Here is a 12,449-nt window from a genome sequence, read left to right on the forward strand (position 1 = left end):
GATCTGGATACACAAACCACATGTGTTAGGAATGTCTGCCCTGCACTGAAAGCAGTATCAGCATTATGACCTTATTAATGGTGCAGCCAGGCTTTTAAAACAACTTACTTATCTTTTCAATACCTTTGCTTCCTTAACAGTCTCTCTACTAGTACTAGATGCCTAAGGATTTGAAAGGGGAATATAACTTTGAAAAAAACACCATTACCAGACTGGAAGTATTTTCCAAGGATTTTTCTTCCCCTTCTTTTCCTCCCCTAGAGACAGGCTTTATTTCTAGGTCTTACCAAAAAGATGTAACTGACAGCTTCACAAACCTACTATGTCTTAAAGAGGACCCAGACCTTGATTCTGTCTCCCTGTGAGCAATGATAAAAGGGAATCATTTATTCCTCACTGTGATGAGAAGGGTGAAGTTTACTACTGAAAATTCCAGCTTTTATAGCATCAGTTCGCTGAAAGAACACAGGAAAATGTATGACCCATTTGAAGTAACATTCAGGAAAGGGTTACTTCCAGTCCCAATTATACTGAATGATGATGAAAACACATCTGCTGCTGTATTCACAGACCTACATTTGACTTTGCTCAGATTTCCAGACTGGAAAAATTAAAAGTAAATGAAGAATGAAAAATGCAAGATTATCACTTTGCAGTAGAATCAATCTGGCTGAGGTAAAACACAGAATATAAAAAAGATGCAATATTCAGTGTTACACAGACATTAGCATTTCAAACCATAAGACAGCTTAGATTTTTGTATGATGCTGCAATACTTCTCTCTCATCAAGTCAGCAACACCAGAATTATTACAGCAGTGAACCAAAGAAGCTGCTGCTGCACACTGCCACTCTTACAGCAGACAGTACTGCTGACCGGCAAAACCTGTATTCTCTATGATAACATAAGGAACCATGTCCAGCTACTAAGGGATTTCTACTTTTTTTTTTTTTTTTTTAATTAGTTCTTCCCCACACAAAGGGTATTGTTCTCTGCTCTTTCCTGTCTAATCATAGTAGCATTTCTTGCTGCTCAAGTGAATTCAAGGCCCTTATGTGATTGTGCTTTGATGTTAATTTATCTGCTCAGACACAGAGTCAGCCTTGTAAATGTCACTGGTTTAGCTGTCTTAATGCACTGATTAACTCCCAAGCACACACAAAAGCACTACAGATATACGAGTTTTAGTCTCCATCATGTGTTCATAAGCTTTTTACGCCCAACAGTAAAGCTTCTCGGTACAGTATACCAAATAGCTTCCTGGCGTACACTACATTCTACTGTATAGTGCTTAATAATTAAGAAAACTATTAAGGCTTATAAAAACACATGCCTTGCACTTAACACAAAGTTAAACTTTGGAACATGTTTTACACTGCTTATTTTTGCAGTTCCTGCTAGCTCCTGCTATGGCTGACACTTCATTGTGAGTCTCAGTTTCAGTGTACTGCACTACAGCAAAGAGTGCAAATCAACAGACCAATGAGCAAACAAAAGTAACAAGTCCCTCTACAGACTTAAACAGGAGTTCACTAAAATATACACTGTTTACCGTTAAACTGCAACTAGTAACAGATGGTATACGATGTGTACGGACAAATATGGCATGAAGCAAAGCAAACATTCTACCATCAGAGCAATGCCTAGAGTAAGACAATGCATACAACAACCAAACAGTTTTTTCCTTCAGATGAATCAATGGGTTGTTCAAGAGACCCCAAAACATTAGTATAGCTCTAAGAAAACAAAATTATACTTGCCAAGTAAGGATCAAGGACCCGAAGCAGACTGTGAACATACTTTATTTCACTGTAAGATTGGGAAAGAAGGAGAATGGGTCAGGCAAAACCCAAGAACTTGTAATCTCCATCCTCCAGACTAAAAGAAATTTTAATAAAAATATACTGGGTTCTCCAAATGCACTGTACTGTATGTACTTGGCTTCTGAAGTTGAAAGCATAGACTTAACCTAAAACCACACAACCCATGAAAAGAGAGAGAGAAATGATCAACCATTTCTTATGATCCAAAGGCTGAAGACTAAGCATGGGTTTTGTTTTACCTTGGAAGACTCTCCTCACTTCAGTGTATGCCCCTTCCTCCTTTCTTGCTCTTTCTCTTTAGCATGGACTAAGATGGCCTAAACATCCAGATGATAATGAATTTTTTGTAAAGCCTCTCAGTGGATTCAGACTTACAAAACGATATTAAAACTTCTCAACCGTATTGGACATCCACTTTCTGAGGTTGTAACGTTAGTGGTGAGATGCAAACTGTCCTTCCTATTGCATATAACTACTGTTCTGGTAACAGCAACTCATGCTGAAATTTTTTTTTTAGATATTGCAACTTACTGCAGACCTCTGCCTGGTCACCTCAACAAAACCAAACTCTCACGTGTAACTTTGTTTTAAACTGCCTGATGTTAAGTAAAACTCCAAAACATTTATTGCCAAAACACTAACCCATCCCAAAGATCAATGTTCATATACATTAAAGTCTTGGAAGGGTATCTTACTATTTTTTCTTTAAGAGAAATATGAATGTCTGAAATTAAGTGAACAAGGATTTATTTTGTTTCTGCATACAAAATTAGATCAAAATAGCTACTGTATTTTTTCAGTGTAGATCAACACTTAGTAATTCTTATTTTATCAGAATTTTGTGAAAGTCAACGCGCACACACACACACAACTGCAGACTACGTTCTTCCTTCTCCCATTGAATCAGAAAACTTAAAGAGTTAAAGGATGATCCACCATTTGCATGAAATTCAGTACAAAGTTGACGCTGTAATTGTTGTCATCTCCCTTTTATGCCTATTCTCCTATTTGCTGTTTTCTTCTACCCTGTTCTCAGTGCATAATTGAGCTTATCTGGTATTATAAAGGTAAAATTATTCATTTCACCATTTCTAGCAAAACAATGCAACAGTTGTCCTAGAAGAATCATGGGATCCTTCCCCTCCTGAAACTCAAATGAGTTTTTACCACAAAACTTAGAAAAGTCAAAGTGGACAGAAGTCCATAAGTATATGGTATAACTAAAAGATAAGAAGTTGAACACACACTAGTAGAACAAATGTTTTTAAGGTTTCTTTTAGATTTCCAAACATTTTCATATAAAATAATCAATAAAAATTGAAGTTTATCCCCTTCACATGCATCCCTTCCCTATCCCCATCACCACCTGCCTTATGTCAAAAGTAACTTTGCAATTACACTCCCGCTCCTCCTCCCCTCACCCTGCTCCCCAATTGCACATTAAGACATAGACTTAAAAGAACAACATAATGCTTCAAGTATGCTTCATGCCAATCGTCAATAAGAGTCATAACATTACTGAAAAAGTACACTTATTCTTGGGAAGCCTGAGAAGGACTCCCTGCAGAGTGTGGTCAAACAACATTTTAAATAAGCAAAAAGAACCATAGCCCAATCCATATCCTGCCTCTCAAAAAGAGTAAAGTGTAAAACCTTCTTTGGACTTAAAGAAACACTATTAAAATTTACCATCTGAATAAGAAATAACCCCAATAAAATTTAGTTTTACAGTGCTGCACAATCTGTGCGCATGAAACAGTAAGTCATACAGATACTACTGTTCAGCTCTACACATACAGACTACACATGGCATGTAAGCATACACATTACATACTGGCCTGTCCAGAAACAAGATACATTTTGTAAGGCAGGTAAACCTGAATAAACCTGTGCTTCCAGAAGTATTATTTTAGTTCTATTTTCTTTTCATTGGAGGATTTGAACTTCTAATAGAACGATGATGATTTCATCAAGAAACCATCAGCAATATGAGAGCACGGAGTTTTGATGGGAAAGTGAGTACACATCCTCTCATTTGATCACGCATAAACAAGGATCCTGCTTTTAATGTGTAACAGATGGTATGACAGAATACGCATTTTTATAGACAAGAAATCCTTCTGGAAACACAAGTGGCTTGTTGAAAAGATAAGAAAATCTGGGAAGTGTTAAAAAGCAGGTATGTATATGTGTGTGTTTATATATACAGGTGTGTGTACACATATATACACACACATATATATACACAATATAGCATATGTATATATTCCAATATGTAACTGTGTAACAACATAATTTTTCTTTTCAAATAATGGGTTTTAATTTAGCAGTTGTAAAAAAACCAACAAAACCAGAAACAAAACCCCAAAACAAACTAAGCAGACCACATATTACATGAACAAACAAAACTATTATGCATATAGCTTTACGGTAAAAGTTAGTTACACAATGGCAGCAGAGGAGTGTTAAAACTTATAGTAATAAATAGCTCCAAATTAAGAATTTTCTACAACACTTTCTTAGAAGACCGGACCAGTATTTCCTCTTGTATGATGATACTGCAGAACACCTTCACTCATATTTAATTTTGTAACATTAAAACAGACACAAGAATGGAGACTGGAAAAGATGCTGGATTCAGGACAGTATACATAGTTTTTCGTTAAAAGCCCTACTGGTTTATTCACTAAGGCTAGACAGCAAGTCATATGATCCTATTTGGTGCATTTCCTACTGTGACCAAGATCAATAAATGGATAGAACCAAGGACCTGCAGTGCAACCTGCTGTGACAGATAGGAAAGAAAATACAGGACCGCTGTTTGGTCCTCAACTTTGTATCTTGTTTCCTGGAATGCAGAAGTGAAAACAAGACTGTAGTGTTTTAAGTGACTAGAAAAAGATAGCAAGAAGTGGCATTTTAACATGAATAAGGTTTACCAGGCTTGTGATAGTACTGCATGAAAAGAGCACACATGGGACCCCGCTATTTGCAACATCTGGTAGTGTCATTCAATGACTTTTAGAATACATGTATGCAATAATAAATAGATCAGTTATGTAATAAGGCAGTGTGCTGAACATGCATTCATCTTGTGGACTGGAACACCACAGAGAGAGATACATGATACCATACACATTCATTAAGACCAAGTATTTTTGTCTTTGTGTGTTTGTTTTTCAAGGCTATCCAGGCAAACTCTTCCAGAGTATTTTCTTCTTCAGAAGAGCGGTCCTCTGAGTCTTGTCACGTTTTTTCTCCCTTATTAAGAGATGATGACTGGCTTTAAGGAAAAATAAAGCTGAAGACGGTTGTTTTGTTCCTTCTCCCCATTTTGGTTGCATCATTCTGAATGTGTCATTTAAAGAACAGTTTTTGATGCAGCCAGATGCTGAATCCTCAGGAGGTTCCAGACGTTTCCAGATAACTCTGTAGTTTACGGACTGTGGTTTTGTCCAGTGAGCAAAGATCAAAGTCAAACGTTGTATTTGTGATATGAAAGTGTCCAGTTTCTTCTATAAGATTTACTACCTGAAAGGAAAGAAAAGATGCAGTTGAAAATTTCACAAGTTTTACATGCCTACTGAATATATTAGCATGCCACTAAGTATGAAACAAAAGGCATAAACCAAGCCAAATCGCCCGAATACTTGCAGGTTAAACCATTATCCTTATCATTCACTTCCTTTCTGACACACATTAAGATCCAGTGTACAGTACCTCAGGGTTGGTTTTTTTTAGATCATCATCAACCATAACGTCAGCCTACCCATCTGCTGTTCCAGCAAATGTTACTATTGAGAATATATATTACAAATGTTAAAACAAAATCTGCATATTTTATTAGTTGGTCTTTAAAAAAAACAACAAAAAAAACCCCAAAACATGAGCACATGCACCCCAGCCCCCAAGCCCGAACATATAAAAAGAACCCCAGGTAGATCTCTGGAATATTTACTATGTGCATAAGTGCTAAGCAGGTTATTTTAGAAAACAATTGGCATAAGTCTTTCTGAAAGTAAGGGAAAGAAATAAATCCTTATACAATCTAGTCCTTATCAAACAGAAAATTTATTCAAGAGCTCTCACATCAACTGTTAGTTCACATACTAACAGTTACTTCTGGAGTATCAGACTTAAATCATTTTTTTAAAAATGAATCAACCATGAAAGACTCCTACCAATGGCAAAAAACACTTCTTCTGGCGACTGTTTAACCTGCAATCACAGCTTTCATTCAAACAGGAAACAGAAGAGCTGTCAGATGTTGTTGAGAAAAACAGGGACTAAAACACCCCTCCTATGAGGAAAGCCTGAGAAAGCCATTCTCTTCAGCCTGGAGAAGATAAGGCTCACAGTGGATCCTATCAATGTGTACACATACGTGAAGGGAGGGTGCAAAGAGGATGGGCCAGGCTCTTTTCAGTGGTGCCCAGTGACAGGAGAGGGGGTAATGGTTACAAACTGAAACACAGGAGGCTCTCTCTGAACATCAGGAAACACTTTTTTCCTGTAAGGGTGACCAAGCACTGGCACAGGTTGCCCAGAGAGGTGGTGGGGTCTCCATTCTTGGTGATAGCCAAAGGCCATCTCACATGGTCCTAGGCAACTGGCTCTACATGTTCCTGTTTGAGCAGGGGGTGGGTCAGACCCGATGACCTCCAGAAGTCTCTTCCAACCTCACCCATTCTGTAATTCTGTGAAATCAACAGTGCGTATCTAACTTGTCGCTTTCTGCTTCTTAGTCTCTGAATTGCGGCCTACATTTTTGAAGAGTGGTCATACTCAACACTGAATTTCTTTAACAAGTAACTCCAGATATGTGAAGTTCTAGAATGTACACCTACCTAAAAAAACCCACACAACATCTCAGAAAGCCAAAGCATTATTTGTCAGATAGGGCGGACCATATCTCTAAGTCTGTTCTGTGTTGTTTCATTCCAAGGGACAGACACACCAAGTGAGCACACAGAAAGGCACCCCATCTGAAGTGGACCTCTGGGTATTGTCATGGACTGACAGAACATTCTGAGATCTTCTGCTCATTCCTTCCAACCATTGCTTCCCCAGTACCTAGACTGGGCTCCATATCCTGCTTGCACCCTTCAATCTGAAACCGATTTAGTTCCACAGCTTCCACATCCACCTCCATCAAAACTCTGCTGCTAGATAGTCCTTACTTGTTTGAGCGTTATGACTCTGACTGTAACTTCTTTCAAACAGCTGGAGTAGATACAGACGTGTGCACACATGGCTTACAGAGCATACCTTAAAATGACAAATCTGGTAGGAATACACCAACTTGAAAAAGAAAAATGATTTTAAACTAATTTTTTTTTAATTTTCCACTCCTCATCTTGTGATAAAAGCAGATGGGTTTCCTCCTTAGACCATGGAAGAAAAGACTATGTTGATGATAAATGAAGTATGTGTATTGTCAAGGCATAGAACGATACAGCCCAGGGTGGATTAAACAGAATGGAAACAAGATAAAATAATAAGAGGGAAATGCCTGTTATAGTAAAAATCCCCCTTTTCAATCACCTTCCATTTACCAGGTGTGTGTGTGTGTGTGTGTGTGTGAAAGTAAAACTTGTTTAATTTGGTTTGCAGCTGTCCAAAATTCTGAAAGTCCTTAGGAACAATCCTGCTCTTTTTAACAATTCATTTAAACCTGTGCCTCTTGGCTTTAATTTTTTTCCATATGGGAAGTTTTAATCTAAAATTGCCAACTTCTTTTGTCCACTTGTTGATTCACAGATTCTGGTAACACTTTTCCATCTCCTACTATACTGCAATTAATAAGAGAGAAGAAAAATCAAATGGGACAGAACTGATTGTTACCAGAAGGAAACTTTGATATGTGTTATTTGTCATTCTCATTGAATGTCATTCTCATTGAAAGGCACTCTCTTGAACCTCATGTAAGGAGAAGCTAATGAGTCAATCCAGCCTCTTTCTGTAAAATTAGGAATGCAATTTCAGGTTTGGTCTCTGTACATTCACTGTGCGATATATAAATGGCTGCACAAGATGTCTGCAGAAGCCGAGGCCATGAAGGCGTAGCTATGCTGAACAATTCTGCCTAACACTTCCTTGCATTACAGTAGAAGAATAACACCACTCATAACCCCCACAGCAATATGCCTGACTTTAGAAACAAAGATTACATAAAAGTGTTAACACATGCATTTTTAAACAGCACTGTATATTTTAAAAAACTGATAAGGATTTCTATTGATCATGTTCTGCTTTGGGCTTTAAAGCTCTAGAGCAATGGAAATATAAACATTTTCAATATATCCCTCATCCAGCCCTCAAGAAATGTAGCCACCATGTCAGGGCACTTGGTAAATTGGACTGAAATGAACCCCAAAAGTTTTAAAGGAGGTACAAAAATGTATCAAGATAAACCCAGACAGCTCAATGAAAAACACCTGCTTGTGTGCCAGTCCATGAGGAATTCATGACTTACAGTATTAGCATATGCATCCTTATGCTATACAGAAATACTTGAAAAAGAATAAACGTTGAGATTAGTTGCCAGGAAGCCTGACAGTTCTAATATCAAAACCACAGCATTAAAGTGTTTTATTCCGAGACCTCAGGCTGCAAAGAACAAAAGTATCCCATTCATTCCTGATGTAGCAGGCTTGGCTTTTCTGCTGTAATGCACATCTCTCTTACATAATGTCTCTCCAGCTCAGTTTCATCATTATCCACTATAGTACAACTATTTGTCTGCCTTTAAACATGAAGTGTGTGTGTGTGTGTGCGTGCGTGCATGTGTCTCTGTGTCTGTCTGTGTGTGTGTGTATTTCTCAATTTATGGAGGAGTTTAGGCCATGTGATAGTTTCCAGACCTGCAAGCTACCCCTTGCAGAAAATTCTCAGGGGACAGTTTCCATCTGAACTTAAGCTGTGGACACGAGCAACGTAATTTTCAGCAGTGCTGCACACTCTCAGTTTCTTCCTTATGCCTGTGCTGTCTAGCACACCGGCTTTAAGGAAACTTTTCACCCACTGAAGATACAACTTCCGACGTCTCAAAATAAAAGGCAAAGTCTTACCAGAAATCTTGTTGCCTTTCATGGGGTCATGCTAACATCATCTGCACTGAAAATGCAGATTTAGAAACACAGCTTTAGGCAGCCAAATTTGAATGTATGGGACATGCAGTATTAACATCTGATGCACACTTGGTTATCCCTACTATTTCAATGGAAATCACAGATGTTAAAATGTTAAAAAAAACCCCAAAATCCCCAAAAACCCCACAAGCCTCATCACTGCAAATCCCAAGCCCTTTCTTTACAGTGAAAGAGGTGGGAGAGATATTTCTTTTTAAAATGTATTTTCAGACCGATTTCTGTCTTGGCATTGTCCAATATTCACATAAAAATTGCTCAGGTGACTCTCACAGGACTGATTTCTTGGTCAAATGTTCTTTTCCGTTTGCCTTCTCCCTCTTGGACAGTTCTTACATATCTCTAAGTGTCATTTTACATCAGGATTACTTTCCAGGCACTTGCAGTTCAATACGACATGTCTCCTGCCTCCTCCCTCTTTTTTGCAGATTTATTTCAGCTTCCTTTAACAAAGCATCTCAAAGAGAAATGCCTTTCTTGGGAAAGAGCCACATTCTCAGACAGATACATTTTTCTCATTTCCAACTTGGCTGCATTCCTGTTTGCTGTCATGCCTGTGAACTTGGTAACAACTGAAATTGCAAAAACCTGTCCTCTCCTTTGCACATCCCTCAGCACAAGTTTCAAAAGCCAGCGTTTTCGAATGATCAATGCCTTCATTCTTCTCTTACAAGTCCCTTCTCTAACAATTCCCTAGAAGTCTGCGGGTAGCAGACTTTGCCATTTGCAAGGGATTATTACCTGCCCTGACAAAAACTAAAGAGCTGACAATCACTGCTCAGGAACACACAACTCCACCATCACTCCACTTCAACATCGTCATTGTCTTGAAAACTCTTGCAGCTTTTATGGTCTTCTGCTATTTTTGCATGCAATCCTTCATATGCAGTAAATACCATCCCTTTCCACAGTTTTATCCCTTGCTCTCATGATCTTTGTACTTCCTATAGTCTCTATGTATTTCTTGGTCTAGAAGTTTCACATTCATTCCTAACAACTTTCTCGGGTCTGTACTCTTTCTCCATTTCTGTGCTCACTGGAATTATTTCACATTACTTACATAGCTGAAAAGCAGTAAGGATGTTTAAGATGGAATGACAGGTTTTTTTGTAATGCAGAGGAGCACTGACACTCTGAAAGATATCCACTCAATATTGTGAACTTATTTCTGTAAACTGATAAAAACATATGAACTAATGAATCGCAGAATATAAAGGGATTAAAGTCTTCAAAACTAAACTGCATTATTTGTTTTATAACAGCATAGACCATTTGCTAGTGCAGACTGGCTAACAGACAACTAGTGAGTAAGCTAGCTCCCCCATTGTATTGTGGTAGACCTCTGCAGCCAGTATTACCAGTTACCAGCTCTCAGTATTACCAGTTACCAGCTCTCAGTACAGAACGGCATCGCTGCCCTAGCCTGCACCGCCTGGCCCTAACTCCAGCTCACTGGGGCTGTACCGACAGCCTGCACGCACCCCAAACACGGGAAACAATCTGCAAGAACAGCCTCCCAGGAAACAAGGCAACACAGGGTTGATTCTACATCAACCTAACTTTTATAATATCACTAATTAAAAAACATACTATCAGAAGTCACCAACTACGGTATTAAAATCATACTCTTCACGGAAGTTATGAGGCTACAGTCAATGAATGAATGCTTTCTCTTGTCTGATAAATAACCCTGGGAAAAAAGAAAAGGTCTATCTTTAGTTTAAAATGCAGAAGAACATATTGCTTTTTTTTCATTTACTCAGAATAGGATACTCTAGATTTCCAGCTCAGTTATGTCTCTTTTCACACAGTTTTTCCTTGTTTTAGTAACTTCCCATGAAGAAGATTTAGTAGATGAATGCACAATTTTTCCAACAAAAGTAAAAGACTAAAAAGACTGGGTCCCGTCCTGCTCAGCCCACCCCCCAGCGCCCTGGGTGAAGGGGCAGAGCGTGCCCGCAGCGAGTTTGCTGGTGGTACAGCGCTGGGAGGGCGGCTGATACCCCGGGGGCTGCGCTGCCGTTCGGCGGGGCCCGGGCAGGCTGGGCAGTGGGGCAGGGGGGGCGTCATGAAGCTCAGCAAAGGCAGGGGTAGGGTCCTGCGCCGGGGGGGAGCGACCCCACGCACCAGCACAGGCTGGGGCTGACCTGCTGGCAGGCAGCTCTGCGGGGAAGGGCCTGGGAGGCCTGGAGGACACCGAGTGGCCCGTGGGCCAGCAGTGTGCCCTGGTGGGCAAGAAGGCCGCTGCCAGCGCGGGCTGCATCAGGAGGAGCGTGGCCAGCGGGTGCGGGGGGTGTCCTGCCCCTCTGCTCTGCCCTGCTGAGGCCGCACCTGGAGTGCTGTGCCCAGCGCTGGGCTCCCCAGTTCAGGAGAGACAGGGAGCGACTGGAGAGGGGCCAGCGGGGGGCTGCCAAGGGGGTGAGGGGGCTGGAGCATCTCCCTCATGAGGGAAGGCTGAGAGAGATGGGCCGGTGCAGCCTGGAGAAGGCTGAGAGGGGATCTCATCAATGTACACAAATATCTTAGGAGCAGGTGTCAGGGGGACGGGGCCAGGCTCTTTTTAGTGGTGCCCAGTGACAGGACAAGGGCAATGGGCACAAACTACAACACTGGAGTTTCCATCTGAGTATAGGTAAGAACTTCTTCACCTTGAGGGTGACAGAGCCCTGGGACAGGCTGCCCAGAGAGGCTGTGGAGTCTCCTTCTCTGGAGACATTCAAAACCCACCTGGACACCACCCTGTGCAACCTGCTGTAGGTGAACCTGCTTTAGCTGGGAGTTGGACTAGATGATCTCCAGAGGTCACTTCCAACCTCAACCATTCTGTGATTTCTTCCCCACCCAATACACTTAAATACTACTACATGAGAAAGAGGATTATGGATTCAACTTGAACCAGCTTATTTGCTTGGAAAGTATTTCTTAGGATGACTGAAGAATTACAGCTGGAAGGGATTTTTCTGTTCCCAGCCCCTGCCCAAAGCAGGCTTGGCCATGCAATCACGTGAGGCTGCTCCAGGTTCATCAAGTCAGGATTTCAAAAGCTCCAAGGATGGAGACAGCACAGTCTCTCCAGGACTCTGTTCCACTGCTAGACCATCCTCACAGGGTAAAAATGTTTCTTGCTAGTTTTCATCTTTGCTTTGCTTAAAGCGTTTTGAAGATGTTTTTCATTTTCAAAATTTCTCATGAAGCCACCTAAGCCCTACACTCTCTGCAGGCTGTCGATACAGCCCCAGTGAGCGCTGGAGTTAGGGCCAGATGGTGCAGGCTAAGGCAGTGGTGTCATTCTGTACTGAGAGCTGGTAACTGTGTAATACTGCCTACCGAGGTCTACCAGAAGTGAAACCATTCAACAGCTATGCCTTGGATAACTGGGGAAGTAAGCGCTCAGGAAGCAAAGCTACGGTGGGAATTTACAATACAGCGGCTTTTTCAGATTCACTTTTTATGTGAACTCTCTAAGAATTAATGAATA

The 12,449-nt window shown here is 40.5% G+C and overlaps 1 protein-coding gene across 4 annotated transcripts in view; it reads right to left on the minus strand.

Moving 5' to 3' along the window:
- Window positions 1-1,889: 1,889 nt before the first annotated feature.
- MLLT3 (MLLT3 super elongation complex subunit) overlaps window positions 1,890-12,449 on the minus strand; it is a 138,655-nt gene continuing 128,095 nt past the window's right edge. For 2 of the 4 annotated variants that reach the window (XM_055699381.1, XM_055699380.1), the window contains one exon: window positions 1,892-5,354. In XM_055699381.1, coding sequence (XP_055555356.1) covers window positions 5,223-5,354 — 132 coding nt within the window. In that variant the 3' untranslated portion in view covers window positions 1,892-5,222. Of the gene's footprint in view, window positions 5,355-12,449 lie in introns of all 4 variants that reach the window. The other 2 variants (XM_027807917.2, XM_055699382.1) reach the window with 2 other exon arrangements.

This window comes from Falco cherrug, chromosome Z (genome assembly GCF_023634085.1).
Source record: "Falco cherrug isolate bFalChe1 chromosome Z, bFalChe1.pri, whole genome shotgun sequence".
NCBI lineage: Eukaryota > Metazoa > Chordata > Aves > Falconiformes > Falconidae > Falco > Falco cherrug.